Here is a 22479-nt window from a genome sequence, read left to right on the forward strand (position 1 = left end):
TGTACAGATCAAATCAAAGGAGAAATGCTCTACCAGCGGAGAGGGCCCATCTTATTTGAAAAAAGCAAACAAAAGTGGGGAGGGAGAGGAAGAGAGGATGAAATACAGGCGTGCCCCTGGGGCTGGCTTTACCCATCGCTCACAGGAAACAGCCTTGTCATGACACTAAGGGAGAGAGGAAGGAGGCCCCCGTTGGCCGGTAGGCAGTCCAGTGATTCATTTGCCATGTTAGCGGGCTATAGTGCCACGATGCCATCTTCTTTTCAAAGCTCAATAAAAGAAGACGCATCCTCATAAATCAAACAGAGTAGAGGGGAGGAGAGAGGAAGATGAGAGGGAGGGCTGGTACCGTCGCGCTCCATTCAAGCCCATTTACGCCTTTTATTATTCACCCTAAACAAATATTATTCCGCCAAGTCTCGGAGGACTTTGGGAGAGGAGTGTGTTTTAATAATGAAGCCAGCTCCAGATTAAAGCACCCATTCTACTGAGTCCCCTAGGCTATTCAGATCCACTCCACTGCAAGACTGCTAGTACAAAGGCAAAGTAATGCCAACACTATACACTATTCTTACTCCACCAAGATGCTGAAAACTAAATGAAAAGTTAAGTGGAAATGCTTGTTGCCAACGTTGATGACAAACAAGTCGTGGAATAACTAATGGAAATCCCTGTGGTGCCCCATTTCCCCTTCCTGACCTGGAAAATGCTCTATCTGGTTGATTAAGAAGCAACCCCAGCACCCTGGACCATCCACACCATACAACTGCCAAAGATGGCATGATACTGACAGATAATAGACCTACCAGGCACACAAGGTGACCATTTGAGAGAGAATACAAGCCAATAGAGACTAACTGCTAGTCAAACCAATACAATTAATTCTAATAGAGCCCATACTGCTGAGATAACATCATGGGTAGCAATAAAGGCAGGAGAGACAGAGCAAAAGGTAACACCATGACCTTTTGACCTGCTCCCATCTGCCTACACTATAAATCTTACAAGTGAACAGTTCAATTAAAGATCACCAGAAAAGGGTTGAGTAGAGGGCGCCTGCTGGGACAAACTGGGTAGAAAGCATGACGAAGTCCACTGCCCCGCTAGCAGCTCTGTATATGACACTATTTCTAAATCCTAAAGTCAGCATGCTCACAATGACAATACTAAAAAATGATGCTGATGTTTGGCAGATGAAGTTTACCATCTTCACAATCTTAGTTTAGCGTGTTAGCATGCTAAGATTTGGTAGCTAGCAATAGTACAGCTGAGGCTGTTGGGAAAGTCCCTAGTTTTGCACGTAGTTGGTCAAAAACCTAAATATTGGACAAATCAGAATTAATTCCTGATTGACGATACCACTACATAAAAATTTAGGGGATCATCAGAGTGATTAGGCTTCATGCCCTGGGCACCATGGGTATCTGCAGAAATATAGACAAAGATCTGTAAGAGATATAGAAGTTTCTGCTGCCGCATCAACCAGACTGAAGAGCAGCTTTCCCCCCAAGCTATCAGACTTAAACTCAAATTCATCCTCAGCACTGCTCCACTGGATAAAGTTTATTTCTGTTTACCATTTTTATAATTGCTTCTATATTAATGTATATTGTCTGCTACGTAGCAGAAGGGAGTTACATACTCAATTTCACTCTGTAACCTGTTGTATTGTGACAAAATAAATCTACCTACCTACCACAAATTACATAGCAATTCATCCCATAGTTTTTGAGATATGCCATCCCTAGAGCCATGCCACTGGCATAGCTAAAAATGTAGCAAGTAATTAATGTACACTGTACATGATACTTTATATGCAGGCTGTAAATAAAATGCTAATAAAATGCAAATCAAAGGCATTTGAATTCTCTGACTGTAAAACTAGTCTAGACTTGCAAGCGCGGAGATATTTTCAGCAAATACACACAGAAGGGTGTGGGAGTTGTGTGAAAGTTTGCAGCTCTAGTGTGAAGACTCATAGTATCAGCTACCCGACTTAAAACCTCCCAAGAGAAAGGAGCACATCAGCGCATAGTTACCGGCTGTTTGTCCCCTTTGACGTCTCTGTGGCAGGACAGGCAGGCAGCCATGTCCTGAACCAGGCAGGCCAGCTTGTCTTTGAGGAACCGTCCCAGACTGAGCAGCACAGAGCCCAGGAACAGGTCCTTCTCCTTGGCCTCGGAGCCAGAACGCCAGAACCAGCACATGGCCAGGAGGGAGCACAGGGCCTGGGCAGGCGATTGGTCCGGCAAAAAGAGCTCGATTAAGGTGGTGAGGTAGAGGCATGGCCGAGGATCTTCATCATTCACAGTTGGGGCTGTAATTGGTATGGTTACTGTCATGGCTGCGCCAGGCACCCCTGGTGTGGTCATTCCAGCCAGATCTGGGTCATGTTGGATATGGGTCCCTGTTGGTGCCTTTGTCGCTTCTTCCTTTTAAGTTTTTATCTCGAGCTATGTCTTTCCCAACTTGTTTTCAGTGGAGTGGACTGACAAGAGCAGGCTAGCATTAACTGCACTGACAGCAGTAAGCCCAGATTATTAGCCTACTCATGGCCAGATGGCGGCTGATGGGCTTAGTCATAACGCACACACACACCTCTCTAAATTACCCCCCCATCTCCCATCCACAGACAGTCACACACAGCAGTCGGGGTGAAGTAGATTCTCTAAAATTTGGGAAGGGGATGGTTGTAGCTCTAAGGAAGATGGGATCGTGTTTGAAGAAGACGATACAACCTAATATCCGCAGGCATCTACCATATCTTTTTGAAGTCTAGGGCCCATTATAAGAGAGGAGAATCGAAACTGAATTATTCAACTTTCTGTTAGTCACACATTGTTAAAACACCTCTCAGACTTCTCTCATCCACAGAGACGAGTAAAAAAAAAATGATTCAAAAGATTGAGAACAGACAAAAAGAGCAAGAGGTAAGAAACAACACAAATGTTGAAGTCTGCTATGTTTATGTCATCTTATAATTCAGGGGAGAAGCATAATAACATCACTAGTTGAATCAAGTCAATCAAGCCAAATATCTCTGTACTAACATCATAGCTTTCTTCCTAAGTCCATCTAAATGCTCTTACTGAAACGTCTAGTCTGGACAAAAGCAAAGAGGCTTAATATGTCTGTCCGCTGTTTAACCTTTGCTTTAATGCAAGACACGACTGGCCACTTTACAATGTGTAAAACATATGGCTGCTATTATATAATAAATATATACACATATATTTCACATAAATGCAAAAAACAGATGAAACTAGGGCTAGAACTACTTGTTATTTTCATTATTCATTAATCTGGAGACAATGTCTCAATTTCTCAGTCTCCGTTTCTCAGTCAGATGCTACTATGCAAGACCTAAAAACCAGAAAATGCTATTTGATTTGCATTTAAGAAGCTGAAACCATTAAAATGTTGAAATTTTTAGGCAAAAAAAAATGACTTAGATGGAATCATGCAGTCTCTTTTTTTATTAACCAATTCCCTTAATCCCATGTTAACATATTCAAACAATCCAAATCTCAAAATGTTTTAGTTTACTATCATAGCAGTCTAAGAAAATCAGAAGTTGGAAACAGTGAAATTTGGGCATTTTTGTTTTAAAAAATGACTTGACACAAATTGACACAATTATTCAATGATCAGATCATCATGATTTTCTATTCAGCAATCCACTAATTGTTTCAGCCCTACATTAAAACAATGGATGAGTTTTTAGTGATATGGACCTTCAATATATCCTGGTAAGTTCATGTGCATGGATACATGCGTGGGAGTTCCCTAAAGTGGGCTGGTCCCATATGGTAAAACCCGACCATGCCAGATTACTTCCCACGTCCGTCCATCTGTCTATTTGGATCGATTTGTTAAAGATCTGTGTGTGTTCACATGTGTGCTTGAGAATGTGTTAACCTGCCCGCCAACAAACCCCCATCAAGCCTCTACTCCAGCCTTTCAGTTGCTAAACTAGTGGAAATTAGGTGAGACATTAACAAAATGGATGCAGCCATTCTGGTTTCGCCTATATGCATTCTTCCGACCGCTTTACTTCACTACAACACTGCAGTGCATGTCAAATCAATTCAATCTGCGGACGCCTCGTGGGAGATAGTCCGGACAAATTCAGTTATCTTCTGCAATCTATTGGTCGAGCTCATAATGGTACCACATCACTGCGTTAAACCAACTGCCATGGCGCTCTATAGCCAAGTGTATCATTAAGTAACTCACTGGCATCAAAATCAGTATCCCGATGGTAAACAACATTTTTAACTGTGCCTAGTAAGCACTTCACCTCAAAAAACACACACATATCCAAATCTCTCTTGTGTAATAAGCACAAATTGGAATGCAACGGACCAATTAATCAAAAGTAGTCAGTCTAGCGGCCGATTACAAGGTGTGACAAGAGGCTTGAAATTAGTCCTTCCTTTCCATCCATCTCTATTGACTTTCGGAACGCACGCATGTGTGCATCTAAATGCTGATACACAGCTGATTTTCTACCCGGTGACTGGATTTCTTCTCCCCGCCTCAGATGCAGTGATTAAATTCCGCTCTTCGTGACAGAAGAAATCTGATTTACCAGCACCAATATCCCACCATATTTTATAAAATTTCATCTCCTTCACAGTGGCTGATTCTTCCTGATGGAGGCAGGGATCTTTTTCCCTTTTGTGCCTCAAATGTGCACGCATGCAATGACATAAGCACAGACATTCATAAACCTTCCTCCCTCCCACCCACACACACACATACACACACACACACACACCTATCTTCCATTCATTCCTCAGTAAAAGACAAACGGCAGGGAGCTGAGCATCAGCAGCAGTGGTGCAGTGCAGATCCCAGCGCAGTGGGACTGACTCATGTCGCCGGGCAAAAAAAAAGAGAAGACGAATAGAGTCAGAATGGAGAGAGGAGATGAGGGCAAGTTGTCCTCTCTAATCCACCTACTGGCTGACCTGGGGTCAAATACTGAATGGCATCTTCTGACACAGCCAATTACAATAAAGCCATGGCAGCCACAGCAATTAGTGATGCTTTCTGGATATTTGGCCTGGATTTACTTTCAATGAGCAGCAACATGACTGCCTATTCCCTTTTTCATTTAACCCATATTACATAATGAGCAGGTTGGTAAAAGTGTGCCAAACATGCACTCACATCGTTGTTAACAACTACATGCCTTAAAAGGACACAAAATATTAGCTGAATGATGCAAGAGATGGCAGATATGCATGAACGCACACACATCCGCTCTCGGGCTTCCAGCCATGTCTACATCATTAACACATGGCTTTTCGTGATGACCACACACACTCATTACTGCTCTCGTTAAACACAAGCATACACACAATCTTCCGCATTACATTACCACAGCGCTGAGGCGTAATTCCCAACAGGACATGCTCATGCTCAGTTTAATGACTTCAATAAAGTTGGTTTACATATCAAAAACCTGACCGGATATTCAACAACAGACGGGACAGAAATAGGCATACAATCTGCCATAAATCCCTTGGGACAACCATTTGGGATATTTATAGAAGAGATGTTTCTCTAATACTGATTTGAGAGGGAATTCAAGAGTTGTATTAACGGCAGGATACCTATATCATGTTTAAGACAAAGCCAAGAGACAAGCACCAGGAATATGTCACAAGCAAGAAGATGTCTTCAATATATTCACTAAATAAAACATCTGCAGCTGTTAATATAACGACAGATATTTATGTTTGAGTGAAGGTGGGGATATTAGACTACTGCTTCTTATGAGAGATCTAGCTTTGCCCTCGGGCATATGTCTTCATGTGCATGTATATATATATATATGTGTGTGTGTGTGTGTGTGTGTGTGTAGGAGGCAGTGGGAGTGTGACACAGCCTCTCCTCTCTGTCTGCATGACAGCAATAAGCTGTGTTTATACCGGTGGCTATGATGGAGTATCCTAATTATGGTAATGCTGCGGATTGGTGCCAGTCTGGTTTCTGACAGCCCCGCAGCTGCCACTGTGAGTGGGCACAAACACACTCACTGTGCACACTTTTATTCACACAAACAAACCTGGGAGGAGAGAGAGGGGTACCGTATTTGGATGTCTACGAGACAATTGAAATACTTTCTTTAAGAATATATACACTCACACTCGGGCCCCTCCTACCTTGCTGTGCTGAACAGGCCTGTGTGCACAGTGGGAGTGACCATTCTCCAGTCCTATACACAGGGACTCATTGCCATCAGCTGCAGCGCACACATCTGGGAGAGAGAGAGACAGGGGACAGTTTTAACATTAGGTCTAGTCACTGTGTGTGTGTCACTGCATCTGCACTGAAGTGTTTTTTGCTGAAGCACATCCTTCTACCAACCATAAAACACAAACAATGCTGTCTGGTTATAGACTCAAACCATCATGGGCGTCTACCAGTTACACAGAACTTAAAAATGTCTTGAGTCTAAAAATGGCAATGGCATTCAGTTACCCCCGAAAAAAGAAAATAAAACTCATTTGGCAACCCTAATTAAAGACGGTATTATCTCTTTTCTTGTTTGACTAAAAAACTCCTTGAAGAAATAGTTTGCTGGTTTTCCTGAAAGTCTCACCTAATGAAATGTCTATTACCATATGAACTGTCCTGACAGGATGATATGATAGTATTAATTGAGTGTTTTGAAAACATTTTAACAGATTTTGGCTGCTTCTCCTCAAATTCAAGGTCGAGAGGACACACTCTCTATCAGCTGGCACATGAAAATACTTTATTACTGGTGATAGCCTGGGAGGCAGGCCAATGTGACAGCAGGAAACAAAAGAAAAACTTCTGGACCTCCTGTGGAGCTCAACTCCTCTTTCTTAAGCTGACAATCATTGTCAACCAAATGTCAGACCGACAGAACAGAGTTACAACGGAAATCTAGTCATCTGATTCATCATGTCTTGCCTCGAACGTTTGCATCAGGCTGAATGAATTGACATGACAGACAGCTTCCTTCTAGGAATGCCATAAAGAAAGTCAGGCAAGTGTTAATTCCCCGCGCCATTTACCTCCCTGCCTCCTTATCAGCCTGCCTGGGATCATATGCCCTCTAGAGACAGAGAAGAAAACTGCAGGCACTTTGATCACTCCACTTACAGTAATGAGACCTTCAAGTCATTAATCCCTTTGTGTTCAATTATGGCTGTAGCGGAGAAAACACTAATGAATGACTTTCATTTAAATGATACTCAACATTTCTCTGGGACTCACTGTTTGTTTGGACAGCTTTTATTCTTGAAATACTGAGAAAAGTCATTAAAGAGGCATCAAATGTTGTGGATATTTTGAAGGACAATGTCAGTAGTAATGTTTTGATAAAATTTCCTAGTTTTTACTAAAAAAACACTAAGCTCTTAAAACATCCCCCAGTGCCTAGCAGTACAGTGTGCCTGATGTCCTATAATGGAAATTCCCTGATAAAACCAAGACAACTTTCCAGAACGGTGGTTTGCAATTGAGGTTATAATCTGATCTAATCTAAGACCATATCAATGTTTTACAAAAAAATCTTGACGTTACCACACATCATTTCCTTAAGTTGAGCTGAATTGCCGTTACCTGTGGTGAGAGGCTTAAACAGACAAATGTGTCTCTACCAGCTGGGTATCAGCTGTGTTTGTCCAGCGACATGGATGACCTTAGTGTTCAGTTCTGACACCTCGCGTCTGCAGTGAGATTAAACCGACCTGACAGGATACTAATGAGCCCTCTCCGGTCAAAAGCCCCTCGTAGCTTTTCCTCTTCCCGAGAATACACCGAGCTGTGAAACTTCATGCAGAGCTTTTTTCTACTGCTTTTCTTCTGTTGACAGTGAAAAGTCTCTTTTGAGGAAGTAGTGATCTGAACGAGATCTTAACAAGAACGGAAGTGTAGTGGTAATTTTGCGGTTTAGGTGAGAAAACTGCCAAAATTCTCAGTATATGCTGCTAATGTGAGCAACGTCACATTGAGTAACTTTTTTGTTGACATGAATACCACTTCCTTAAAAAAGTACAGACCAAAACGACATCACAAAGCCAAACCTACGTAGATATAGTTCTTTATAAAACTGATCGGGGCTGATCTGCAAACTGGGCTTTAACTTTGAGCTATGGCAGATCCAGGCTGTTCGGTGGTAGAAAGACACAGCTTGCTTACAGAAAAAACTGTTAGTGGTGCATTCATATTATCTATCTATCTATCTATCTATCCATCCATCCATCCATCCATCCATCCACACACATATAAATACACACATACACACACACACACACACAAATCTGGGAAAGCGCTACCCTGATGGGTGTGCCAAGCATTTCGCAGCAGTTAAAATTTCTCTCTCTATCTGTGTGTCTCTTTTTCTCTCTCTCACCATCTGTCACAGACAAGGGGGGGGCTAACAAACTGAAACTAAAGTGTATCAAAATCAAAATGAATTTTATTATTAAGGGTTTCCACTAAGTAAAAATCTATAGCCTCTGAGTACAAATACATTCCTACTAATGATTAGATCTATACATGTTTTTATATGGTTTAATGTCATTTGGATCTTAGCACCTGAGGAGGACTTGGCTCGGTGGTGCTTGCTGCGAACCTCCTGGTCCTGTTTGAGAGGAGGGGCCAGGTGGTCGGAAGCCACGGTTGGCGGCAGTGGTCCGGCCCGCCTCAGGCTCAGGTGCAGGGTTTGTTCAGCAAAAAGTGTCTGGATCAGCGCTAGGTCCAGGCCCGACACATACTGGCCGTTCAGCACCAGGATCTCATCGCCCGGAAGCAGACCTGGGAACACAGGACAAGCACGTTTCAGAAAAGAGGTGGGAAAAGTCACACACATGCCATACTGCCATCGATGGTTTCAGGATTATTTCTTAAGCGGGAAGGCACCTTCATTGAATGCCAGTCCATCAGGAAGCACTTCACTGACAAAAATCCTGCTGTTTCTCTGGGTGTCTATGTGTCCTGTTACTGCAAAACCTGGTAGGAGGAAGAAAAACAAAGAAAGCAACAAAGACAGTTAGGTCAACAGAAGGATCATAGGATGATGAGGTGTAGATAAAATTACAGAGTGTAACTAGACCTAAATCAGTCCACATGTGTGACCAACTCACCAAAGTCACCACTGCCCCTCGGCCTGCTCATGTGCATCGTAAACACATTAACTGGGACCACCTCCAGCTGATCATTGACCTACAGGGTGATATCAAACAAATCAATACACATTAAATAAAGAGCAGATAATGAAGTGCACTGTGTATGTATGTGTGATTTTGCCCTCCTCACCACATCACAGAGGAGCTCCCCAGGAGCCACATATCGAACCTCCACATCCTGCCCCGCTCGTCTGTGCAGTCGGAGGCAGTGCAGGCCCGGGTCCAGCTGTTTCACCTGTTTACACAAGAGTCCCTTAATGTTCAGCCGCCTGCATGCACAAAATCACCCAACTTATTTCACGCACCAACGCTTAGTCCGACAGCTGCTGTACAGCCGAGGTGTAAATTATTCGCCGACTTTACACTGGGTGAATTTTGCGGTAAACAAAAAAGCTTTGCCAAAGGGACAATGGTGTAAGTGTGTGTCCATCTATCTGCAGTCATTCTTAGTAGAATGTGAAGTCAGACATTGGATGAACAAGTGTGTTATTTCAAGCTCTTGGGAGCATCATACAACCGGATCTGCAGCTATAGATGCTTCAACAATGCATTAACATGACCACACCTGACATAGCTGAACATTTCTAGAACATTCATTTTGTAATCAGAAAAATACACATCCGCACCATAAAGTGGAATGGCAGGATTATGTAAAAACGTTACTGGACAACTATATCCAAATGACACTGCTGCTTTTGTGTAGTTTGTTCTGTTTTTTGTTGTGGTGACGTGTCATCATTTCTCTGCAACTGGCCGCCAACCCAACCTTGCAGGCTGCAGAGAGAAGATCTGCCGCTGTGTGGTCTCTTCTGAGGGGAACTTGGACTGTCACACCGTCTGGCATGTAGACACACGTCAGCACATCTGTGGCACCACTCATGCTGTCCCACACACCACCCTCAGGGGGCGACATGGAGTAGATACTTGTCAGCATGTCCAGCCTCTGTGGGAGAGGAATAGAGGGTAAGAAGGGGGGGGGGGGTAAAGTATGATTAAAAGGTAGGAGGCGAGCAGCATTAAATGAAGGGGGAACAGAAAAGGGGAAGAAGAAGGTAAACAGAGAGAGAGAGGGAGGGAGAGAGAGTGGGAGACTTTGAGTAACAGCACACAAATCAATACAGTTCCATTAGTCTAAATGCTTGGCTGTGGATCAAACAGCGGATCAAAGATGTCATACAATTAGCCTTTCAGAAATTCATTTGACAACACAGACTGTAGTTGCTCCACATAATAGTCGTCGTAATGACCATGTACACAAGACGATTGGCAAGGGTCGACCAGCTGGTCTAGACGTCCAGATGATATCGGCACAGTTCTCCACCACTTATTTGACTTGCAAAGCCACAAGAGTAATTTTGACCCAAGTGATATACAGGGACAATTTATTTCAAAATCAGTCAAACCTTCAGATCAGCCATTTTAAGGGAATTATTTGTTGGTGGCAATAACAGTGAGGTTTAAACTGGGTATTAAGGCGGGGGTTTAGCCCTCTGCTCTGCCTCACAGGCAGTCATTTGGGGGTTTTGGTTGCGACTCTGTGTCTCTGGAGGGAAAAGCACCACTGCTGTGCTGAGAGGCTGTGGGAGACGCTACAGTACAGCCCAAGACCGCAATTATTAAGGCCCTCAATCACACCAAATATACTGAAACTCAAAGGTTGAAGAAGCCAGTGATTCAGCACTTCTGACAAAGACATTATGACCTCTCGGTTAAACTGAGACATGGGACTGAGAGGGATAATTGCATAAGTGAATAGGTCTGGGTATACAGCGATGTTTTAAATGCATTATGGAATCATAAAAATGGAGAGTGGTGTGTGTGAGTGAGTGTGTGTCTCTGAGGCTTTCTGTCTGATGCGCATGGGTTTTTGTGTCTGTTTCAGAAGCTGGCTGCTTGCTTTTGATGCATCACCTCAAGGGGGAAAAAGACCTTTTTCCCTGCCAGACTAACAGCCTAAAGAGACAAGCTAAGACCTCTGATTCAGAGTATCACTTAGCTATGCGCACACACACACACACACACACACACACACACACACACACACACGTAGCGTTCACAGAGTTGCTCACATAAACACAGGCAGACATACATTTGCCTAATTTTCCATATAAATGTCCCCTTGAATGGTCTGCTTGAATCAAAGTAATCAGTGCCAATTTAAAGGCCACCAATGTTCTTACTTAAGTGTTTTCCTAACATGTTGGGGTAGAGGAACATAAGGTGCCACTTCAATACCCACCTCTGCCCACCCCTCCAGGGATGTGAGGTCATGCTTACAAACACAGGATGAAAACACACAAGCCGTCATGGCGTCTGGTTGCATAACTGGCCCATTTGTGTCCCAGCAACATGGCGTGACCGGAAAACTAAGATTCTGTTGCCTACACTGACGTGACCAGTGGCTGACTAACACTGTACACTCATTCATGGTCAGAGAGGGTTGTATGGGCTGACGGTTGCCCGGTTAACGTTCCATGAACGACTGCCAGGAGTTCTGTCCAGGCACGTGCCCACTTCAACAAGTGCTCTGTGTGGTGAGAGCGTGTACTTTATTTACGTTTGCATGCAGCCAAATAATTCAAACCAATACTTCAGTCTTTCCTCAACAAGTGTGGAAATTATTTCCAAGCAAGCCATCCTCCACCCTGGAGTTTCTAAAGATGAAATGTGGAGTAACGGACAGTTTACTAGCCACTGAGCAAATACACCCTTTCTGTTCCACTAAGCAACTAGGCGCCACAGTACTGCCTGAAATAGATATGGTGACCATGAAGAAGAAACAGAAGAGCAGTTGAAGCCAATTTCAGCCAATTTCCTTCTATCTATTAAAAGGGTATTACTCAAAGCTCCACCCGAGGTTCCTCTTTCCACCACTGTGACACAATTTTCCACACACTAACACACACGAGGTGACAATATTGACCAGCCACAATACATACATAAGCGGAAGAGTGGAGAGAGGGATCAGTATGTCATGGACAAGAGTGATGGGATCGGTCTCGCCAACCAGTAAAATTGAAGAAAAAAAGGTGGGATTTTTATGCCCAGAGAGGGGAAACGTGAAAGGAAAGGGAGCTTAACATGATTTTTAACCCTTAACCATATTTCCATAACCCTGATCATGAATTTACTCAACAGAAGCAGGCAATTGTACACATTTATACATATATAATATATATATTTGTATACACAGACAGAGTGGGCCGATGGAGCACTAGGAGAGCAAAACTATGCCAGTCAATGTGAACTCGGTTTTAACCTCTATGGTGCCCAAGGCAGCCTCCATACTACTGACAGGTTCATCCCATATTTATATTTACCTCTCTCTGCTATATGCAACAGTCACAGCCTGCAGCTAGACAGTGACAGCACATCCCACAGCCTGTCTAAACAGCTGGTTGGTTAGTGTGGTGTAGAAAGGACAGGAAGCACCCGCGCAAACACACTTGGACAGTCGAACGCCATACGAGTACACACAAGCCATGCAACTACAGCGAAGCTCGGCACACATGTACAAACACAGCCTTCTCTTGAATTCACTTCAAAGGATTAGTGGAAGATGATTGTTTATTAGCGCAATTAAAGGGATTTGACAGCAAAGCCGGACAACAAGCGCAAAGTTATCAAGATAGAGATGAAGACCTGTATGTGTAGAGAAAAATCAATACAGATGTGTCCCGCCCTGAGGAGTCTTCAGCAAAATCATTACTGAAGTCTCCTCTAGTGATGAGCTGTTTTCCACACCCACGTCCAAATCTAGGAAATACCGAAATACTGAGCCGCATTTTAAGAAACATTAAAGCGTCGACCCAATGAAGGCCATTATTGTTTCACCAAACCACTTCCTGTTCTCAGTCCATTACATGGCCCTTAATAGGGGCAGTTTTAACACTCATCACATTCACCAGAGATTCAAATTGTGATTCATTGCATCCTGTGTAACAGTGATCTTCACAGCACCCATCTGAAAGTCCATTATGTTCATCTGTCAGTGCCCAACTCCATCTGTTCATCCAGGAAGACTTTGATTTAATTTTATTTTAAGGGACAAACGTTATATTTCTAAAATGTATAATTATAAAACATACTGAATTTATAAAACACAAAGGTGCTGGTGTTCAGAGTTTGATATGTTAGACAGAACAAGGCTAGTTTTCACATGATTTTAGTCTTTATGCTAAGCTAAGCTAACTGGCTGCTGGCTGTAACTTTATACTTAACAGATAAGAGTGATATCAATCTTCTCATTTAACTAAACAAGAAAGTAGATAAAATGGTTTCCAAAATATCAACCTATTCCTTGAAAGTATAATTCTGATTTACTGCAACCTGGGTTGTATTTCTAAATCTCAGCAATTACTTTAGTGAGTATAACATTATCAACTGAACAGAATTAATGGACAAAACTACAAGAATGAGACTCAACTTGAAATAAAGCAGAATTTAAAAGGCAGTCTCATTAACCATAAGCACCCCCTACTGTCCACGTGCTGAAGTAGAAAATGAAAAAGCCTGCCCAAGAGGACAAAGATGTGGCAGCATGAGGACAGCGAGGTTTGGAGCTGAAGCTTACAGTGATATTTCACACTTCATGTAACCACCTAATAATCTGTGAAAGTTGCAGTCATTCAACACTTTTACCATAAACCCATACACTCACACCTTCAATCAGTGCTTCTGGTCTACGCTTCAACTCAACACTCTCCATTAACTCAATTATGCTGTGATTTGGAGCCCTGTCCACACCGGACTTTAACACAGTTCTACCGCTGGGGGGGAAAGATAGATAGGCTGTCTATTTATCTTTTCAGACACCTGCAGATCAAGATGAAAGGAATCGCTGCTTTGATCCCAGACAAGTAACACATACATTGTGACCCCCTCAAACACACACACTATGTGTAAAAATATCTTTACACAGCCCACTATCAAAGCCATGAAAGACAGCAGAGGTCAAAGTAACAGTAGACCTGTTTCTGCCACAGCTACTTCACGCTGAAATGGACAAATAGGCACATAAAATGGTACCACAGGATGGATGTGACAGATGGCAGTGGAGTTTTTAAAAGATATATCAAAGATCCACATACCGTAAAAGTTACTGAATGCTATGACTCACCTCGGTGCTCCGGGGAGGTAGGGCGTACGATTGACCTCCAGCATCGCTCTCAAAGATCTGAAATCAAGGGACAGACAGTTATAAGTACAGACAGAAGGGCACCATACTGATTGACTCATAAGCAATTAAGTGCCCAGCCACTTCGGCAACACAGTATTAGACACACAGTGCTATTATGTAGTTAATTAAAAACTACGTGTGGCGAATGCAGCGCTTTGATACTGCTTCCAAACAGGGTCTGTAGCCTTTGAAGGTGCAATGGTGGATGCATGCTTGTGTGTGTGCAAGTATGGTGAGTGGAGGGGGTGTGTATGGACATGGAGTGGTTTCTGTGTAGCAGAGAGATGAAAGGGGGAAACAGTTCGGTTACAGATGAGCTCCCCCCTCTCCATCTCCACATCCACCCCTCAGTGTCGAAATCACTCTTCTTGATCTGTTCCGTCTTCCTCAACCTCTCCTCTCTAGCTCCTCTCCCTGGCTTGTGATTGGAAGGCGTGTTGTGTCCGGCTAAGCCCGGTGCTGGATGTGACTCTGAAGCCTCAGAGGGCTTTAACAACTCTATAATACAGCAGTGACATAGAGCCATCCGTTATGTGAGGGTGTAACTCCAGCTCTCGCTCAAATAGGCTGCAGTTAGCAGGTTTTGCTGAGATACTTTGTCACCGGGCAGGAGAGGCATAATAGGTGGCATAGCTGATGACAGAAATGGGGCATTTTGTTCTCAAAAATAGGTCAGGCAAAAGCTCAAAAAGGTGCTTGGATTTTTCTGTGAAATTAACTGAGCCAAAGCTGAATTTCCTCCAAAACTCCTGTACACTGTACACTACATTTAAGAATTGGTGTAGGGAAGAGACTTGGATTTGTTATCCCATTTTTTAAGGATAAGGATTACATTTCTCCAAAAACAATCCCAGGAAGTGTCCTTTACAATCAGAAAAACTCTCTGGCTCCAGTTATTATAGTAAGAATCCTCATCTGACCTCTGAGCAGCATGAGTACATTTATAAAGTTACTGTAAATAGTGCTGCTTCGCCGTAAACTGACTAATTATAGAAAGCTTTACCAACTCTCCCTCAAATCCTCGGACCTTTCTGGCCTACTTCCCACAGCCGACTGCTGGCCAGCTCCTTACTGTATACATAGCTCTCCTAAGACGGATGAGAGATGAGAAAACATGACAAAACGAGAAATGAGGAGAGCACAACTTTGGGGCAAGATTGTCGAGCGCAGCGTCGCAGTGGTAAGTGTGATTTAGACTTAGTCAACACCGATGAGTCAGTATGGAAACTGTGGGAGAAGGGCCGCTGGCTAACGCTCTGATGTTTATGCTCTGAGAAACAGGGGATTTGAGAGAGAGGCTGAAGAGAAAAAAGGAAAGACAAATGGTGAGAGAAACTGGGGGAGACAGTGAGATAAAACTCCAGGTTTAAGAGATGAACTAAGCAGGTTAGAGGCAGAGGCAAAAAAGACATGGTGTTGGGAGTTGAAGAAAGGTGGATAAATGGAGACCAATAGGGAGGAAAACACAGAAAGAAGATATACTGAAAACCTTGGAGAAAGCGCAGTCTGTTAAACCTGAGAAGGTAACAACAAATTGAGTGCCACTCCAACGACCCCAGTGTCCAAATACAGCTCTAGCAAACACGTGTCTAGTCTGTACCACATGAGACAACAACTAAGGACCCGAGGACGTCATTTCCACAAGTCACAGAGAACAACAGAAAACTAAAACTAACACTACAGTGATCTTCTGCTCTTGCAAAAAAGTGAACACAAAAACAGCAGATGTCCAGGAAAACCCAACATTCTGAAAAACTTACCAGCCATTTTCTGTTCCTTATTAGCCTCTATGTAAAGAAAAAAATACCAGAAAAGCACTAAAACAGGCTTGTAAGAGAAGGGGGACATGGGGAAAAAATAAAGGGAGGCTGTTTAATATTTAAGGTCTTTACAACAACCATCTGCTGGTGTCTGCGGGGCTGAGGAAAGAGTGGAGAATGCCATCTACCACATATGGCTTTCAATAATTCATGTGTGTGCTGCAGCGCCACCTCGGCCTTCTGCACTGCGAAATGTAACTGGGCCTCGTTAGGCCGGTCGGCTGGAGTTCCCCAGAAAAATAACAACACGCGCATACACACCTAGTCGCTGACAGACGTGTGCAAATGCACAAATAAATATCACAGAGCAGGTGGTGGGATGGGTGAGCTCGATAAGAGCAAGCGCAATGGGACAGGGAACATCTTGTGAGCAGGGCTCACCTGCTGGAGAACATGATTGGCTCTTAGCTGTGCTAGCTCCAAAACAATAAGAATCCATATTGCCTTCACAGTAGACAGAAAGATGACGATAGATTGCCATTAATCAGAACCACACTCCTCTCCCTTCCTATGGTCTCAATTAATGAACAGGGATCTATGAAAGACTTCAGCAAATGATTGTTTCCCCTGGCGATTCTTAAAATAGACCACCAAGAGTAGAGTATTCTCCTGGGCCGTACCTTCAGGTTACAGAGTGGTGGGTTTTTGTATCAATAAATAACCAGCTTGCATGAGTCTAATTACTAACCTGAGAGGATTTAGACTCCCCACCTCTGCACCTGGGTGAGGAATGCGCCTCTGTGTTTATGTTGATGGGAGGTGTGCACTCGAACTTACTGGGACACAGGGGGGATGTGAGCTTATGTGCTTCTAATTAATAAAATCTCATTGGGAGGGAAATGTGCTGAAAGCCCTGCATGACTGTAACAGTCTCTTTCTTTCTTTCATGTCAACACAGGGCAAGAAATAACAAAAACATTTTTTCAGGTTGTTTCATTAACGGATATGCACAGTGTGCACTGAGGGTTTGAGCGTCAAGACAGTTTTTCTCAGCAGTAAGTCTCAAGAGACTGTGTGTGCTCAAAAAACATGCATACGCAGTGTACCGCAAAACTGTGTGCACGCATGCATACATATTCTGCATGCTCATGTTATGTCTATGCATGTGGGTAGTTTGCCCCTGCTGAATGCATCAAATGGGTGATCCTGCATTAAGAATCTGCTAATCCACACCACCTGAAGAGTTTCATTACTCTGGGATTCAATGGAGATTATTTAGTGTCACTTCAAGGTCTAAGTGCTGCTGTTCGGCTTTCAGCTCTGACAAGAACACAAAAAAACTCACATAAAGTTTATTTTGCAATCTTTCATCACATTAGAGAAATTGCTACAGGTAACATTTTGGTGCCAATATTGTATAAAAGTGAACAAGATCTCCGTGTGTGTGTTTTCAGTAGTACCTGTGATGCTGAGGGCCTCTTGTCCCGGCCTCTCTTCGTAAGGTTGTCAAGGCCTTTGAGCGAGGAGAAAAGGCCTCTCTTGCGCTGTCTGTGAGTTAGGGACAATGAGCGCCTTCTGAGTGTGGCCTCATCTCTGGAACAGATCTGAACAGACAAACAGAACTGCAGTCATTTAGCTCAACAAAAAATTCCATCTAATCAGACCATCTTAATTAGGTTTATTTTCCTCCAGTAATGCATAAACGGTGTGTTCGCAGGATGCTTTTTTATTTCCAAATGATTAAATGATTTTCAAGGTTACTGTTAGACATCAAGTTAATTAAAACTGAAGTATCACATGCAAAAGGAATGTTAAAAAGCATCTAAACAGGACACACTGCTGGCCTACTGACTCTGTATGGTGCATTAACTCATTAGTCATTCATCTGTCCCTTCTCAAGGCCAGACTTCCTCACCAGTGCATGGAAGGAAGAGACAGAGAAGATCCCCAGGCGCCCCAAAGTGGTTTTAGTGGGGCGGCTGGCGATTGCCAGCAGGCTCTTCGGGTTGGGCAACTCTCCACCCTGTAGACTGGCCAGGTAGCAGCGCATCCTAAACAGATCCATGTTAAACCGCTCCAGGTTCTGCTCCCACTGCTGGATCTGAAGGAAAAGTAAGATTTTTACTTTGGTAGAGGTTCTGAATGTGATTTTTCTGACAGATTTTGGGTGGTGGCTGAGAAAAGAGTTGAAGGAGGTATGTGGTGGTGGTGGTGGGGGGGTCCAGGGTCAGTGGAGGGCTTTCCATCAAGCTGAAATTGCCTGCAGATGCTGGTTGAGGGTGAGGGCACACATTGGTGGAGGTTTCATAGTGAGGGGGGCCTGCATATCTTGCAGAGGAGTGAGTTTGAGTGCAGTAAATCCTAATGCCCATTTTTTATGTAAGTCTAGAGAGAGAGGTGATGTTGCACAGACCACCCGTTAAACCTCCACCCCGCACACACAGTGTACATACACAGTTTACAGTTGCCTTCCCCCTATCCCTGTTTGCACTATCAAAGCTATGAGAAGGTGCTTATTTTGTTGACTGGAGAATGATTTTAATGAGAATACTCAAGTTAAACAACCCTCTATAACAACTGACTTTAATAGCTCTCGTCTGCGCTGTGAGTTAATTTACAATAATGCACCGTATGGCGTTGTCCAATTAGGTCTCATTCACATTAATGGCATTCTTTAGAATTAGGAACAGTCTGAGGAGAGACAGGAGGCTACTATTTTATGAACATCTGACTTTTCAAACATCTTAAACAAAGAACTTGCACATAAGTCACCATGGGACCATACTAGGCTATGTCATGTGCTAAACCCATGAAAACGCCTATGTACATAGCTGTGCAGGTGGCCTCAGTTAACAGGCCTTGAGTCAATGACATTCATTATTCCCATTCCGGACTTGGACCATGAGGACAGGTACTAGGAAACTGCATGCCTTGGTTAAAAAATGACCTTGCATTTGGCATGTCGGTTATCAAAATAATTGAAATAATTGAAAAATGATCAAATACTACAGTATGGCAATGGATCCACATATAAAATTTTAGCTCTGGAAAAATCAGTATGGTTACATTTTGAAATATATTCATGATTGTTCCGTCCTTTCGTAGCAAGAATGAGTGATGCGTATTTCTTCTTACAAGCAAGAAAAAACACATTGCACATGTTCTATTCAGGACTTTTGCAGCTCCTGCCTTACTTGGTTCTGGTATCTTTTAGTGGCTAATGTTAGCTAATATAAGCAAACTTTAGAGAAATATTGCTGTACACCAGACGTCAGTTTGCTAACTTGGGCAACTGTTACACTATGTGTCACTATGTGTCACTATGTGTCACAGTTGCTGCAGGTCAGCAAAAGTTGCACAGTCTCTTTTATGTACTATATTTACCAGCTAATTATCTGTCGTTGCTACGGATTACAGAGAGATTGTTAGCATCTAACAGAAGAAATGTACTGGTTTTGACAAAACAACTTTTTACAATTTAATATATAGCATTAGCATGGTTAGCTTGGAGAACCAAAGCTAATGATTTACAGGGACACATGGATGACTTTTGTGTCTGTGTTCTCCTTACTTAATAGGCAAATTGTGTATTCCTTTCACATTTCCACTTGTCTAAAGACCTTCCTGTTAGTTCTAATTCTTCTTGTTCGTTACTCCGTTTAACCTGAAACTTGTACTTAAATCCTCAGATAGTACGTAAGAAAGCAAAGCAGATCTTTTATCCTGCTATTCTTGGGCCATATATATATATATATATATATATATATATATATATATATATATATATATATATATATATATATATATATATATATATATATATATATATATATATATATATATATATATATATATATATACAGTGGGTACGGAAAGTATTCAGACCCCTTTAAATTTTTCACTCTTTGTTTCATTGCAGCCATTTTCCAAAAATCAAAAACGTTCATTTTATTTCTCAGTAATGTACACTCAGCACCCCATCTTGACAGAAAAAACAGAAATGTAGAAATTTTTGCAAATTTATTAAAAAAGAAAAACTGAAATATCACATGGTCATAAGTATTCAGACCCTTTGCTCAGTATTTAGTAGAAGCACCCTTTTGATCTAATACAGCCATGAGTCGTTTTGGGAAAGATGCAACAAGTTTTTCACATCTGGATTTGGGTATCCTCTGCCATTCCTCCTTGCAGATCCTCTCCAGTTCTGTCAGGTTGGATGGTAAACGTTGGTGGACAGCCATTTTCAGGTCTCTCCAGAGATGCTCAATTGGGTTTAAGTCAGGGCTCTGGCTGGGCCATTCAAGAACAGCCACGGAGTTGTTGTGAAGCCACTCCTTCGTTATTTTAGCGGTGTGCTTAGGGTCATTGTCTTGTTGGAAGGTAAACCTTCGGCCCAGTCTGAGGTCCAGAGCACTCTGGAAAAGGTTTTCGTCCAGGATATCCCTGTACTTGGCCGCATTCATCTTTCCCTCGATTGCAACCAGTCGTCCTGTCCCTGCAGCTGAAAAACACCCCCACAGCATGAAGCTGCCACCACCATGCTTCACTGTTGAGACTGTATTGGACAGGTGATGAGCAGTGCCTGGTTTTCTCCACACATACCGCTTAGAATTAAGGCCAAAAAGTTCTATCTTGGTCTCATCAGACCAGAGGATCTTATTTATCACCATCTTGGAGTCCTTCAGGTGTTTTTTAGCAAACTCCATGCGGGCTTTCATGTGTCTTGCACTGAGGAGAGGCTTCCGTCGGGCCACTCTGCCATAAAGCCCCGACTGGTGGATTGCTGCAGTGATGGTTGACTTACTACAACTTTCTCCCATCTCCCGACTGCATCTCTGGAGCTCAGCCACAGTGACCTTTGGGTTCTTCTTTACCTCTCTCACCAAGGCTCTTCTCCCCGATAGCTCAGTTTGGCCGGACGGCCAGCTCTAGGAAGGGTTCTGGTCGTCCCAAACGTCTTCCATTTGAGGATTATGGAGGCCACTGTGCTCTTAGGAACCTTAAGTGCAGCAGAACTTTTTTTGTAACCTTGGCCAGATCTGTGCCTTGCCACAATTCTGTCTCTGAGCTCTTCAGGCAGTTCCTTTGACCTCATGATTCTCATTTGCTCTGACATGCACTGTGAGCTGTAAGGTCTTATATAGACAGGTGTGTGGCTTTCCTAATCAAGTCCAGTCAGTATAATCAAACACAGCTGGACTCAAATGAAGGTGTAGAACCATCTCAAGGATGATCAGAAGAAATAGACAGCACCTGAGTTAAATATGAGTGTCACGGCAAAGGGTCTGAATACTTATGACCATGTGATATTTCAGTTTTTCTTTTTTAATAAATTTGCAAAAATTTCTACATTTCTGTTTTTTTCTGTCAAGATGGGGTGCTGAGTGTACATTACTGAGAAATAAAATGAACTTTTTTGATTTTTGGAAAATGGCAGCAATGAAACAAAGAGTGAAAAATTTAAAGGGGTCTGAATACTTTCCGTACCCACTGTATATATATATATATATATATATATATATATATATATATATATATATAAAAAACAGTGCTTGAAGGAACTGTGAATTAATTCCACTGAGCAGTCTGAAGATGACTTTAGAAGGGGAGGGAGGTATTACTGAGTAAAAATCAGATAAGCTCCTTCCTCAAAAGCAAAAGACAAATTTAGGAGAGTTGCTGTTTTGGAAAAACTCATCTCTATGTATAACAGTCGCATAAGATCCTACCATGCTTCTGATTTACACGCCATCTGGATCTGTTTGTCAACAGTGAAATATCCTTGTCTTCATTCGGGGATGTTCTAAAATAGTACTGTGCATAAAATTCGATTTGATGATTCATGCTGGGTGCATCACCGATGAACAGAATTTTTTGATAAAGGCCTATATGCAGTCTATTGCTTCATGCATCTAGGAGGCTTAAATCAGTGCAGTAAGATAATCATTCAACATCAGTGAAAAGCAAGGCATGTTTGGGCCCATCTGGCCTGCGTGCACAACTTATTTACATCCATTTCAGAGCCATTAAGCTCGACAGAAATACGCCTTTCTTTGAACAGATTTTCATCTTTTCTTATTGCCCCTCTTTAACATCTGCCCCTGGCTCTCTGTAAAAGCCCAAATGCATAATAAGTCTTTCAATGCAACTTGATCGCAGCGTGTGCGTGTGTACGTGAGCTTGTGTGTTTGAAAGAGGGCAAAGGCAGTCTTCAAAGGAGGTCTACTGGCACTAATTTCAGTAGACATGAGTGGGGGTGGGGTACATCAAAGTACTGCCCTGTTGGTGCTAGACAACCCCACCGAAACCTTAAATCTATCATCAGCCTCGGGGTGCCTATATCAGAGTCCTGTCACATACCCCTCTG

General features: G+C 42.7%; 1 protein-coding gene across 1 annotated transcript in view; it reads right to left on the reverse strand.

Moving 5' to 3' along the window:
• tiam2a (TIAM Rac1 associated GEF 2a) overlaps window positions 1-22479 on the reverse strand; it is a 47461-nt gene that overhangs the window by 16818 nt on the left and 8164 nt on the right. Inside the window, 9 exon segments of the mRNA XM_038728785.1 lie at window positions 6174-6268; window positions 8584-8802; window positions 8908-8997; window positions 9132-9210; window positions 9304-9408; window positions 9940-10116; window positions 14293-14349; window positions 17573-17716; window positions 18028-18213. Of these exon segments, the coding sequence (XP_038584713.1) occupies window positions 6174-6268; window positions 8584-8802; window positions 8908-8997; window positions 9132-9210; window positions 9304-9408; window positions 9940-10116; window positions 14293-14349; window positions 17573-17716; window positions 18028-18213 (1152 nt within the window).

Source organism: Micropterus salmoides, unplaced genomic scaffold, assembly GCF_014851395.1.
Source record: "Micropterus salmoides isolate LMB-PRFRI ecotype aquatic unplaced genomic scaffold, ASM1485139v1 Ms_hic_scaffold_19, whole genome shotgun sequence".
Classification (NCBI taxonomy): Eukaryota; Metazoa; Chordata; class Actinopteri; order Centrarchiformes; family Centrarchidae; genus Micropterus; species Micropterus salmoides.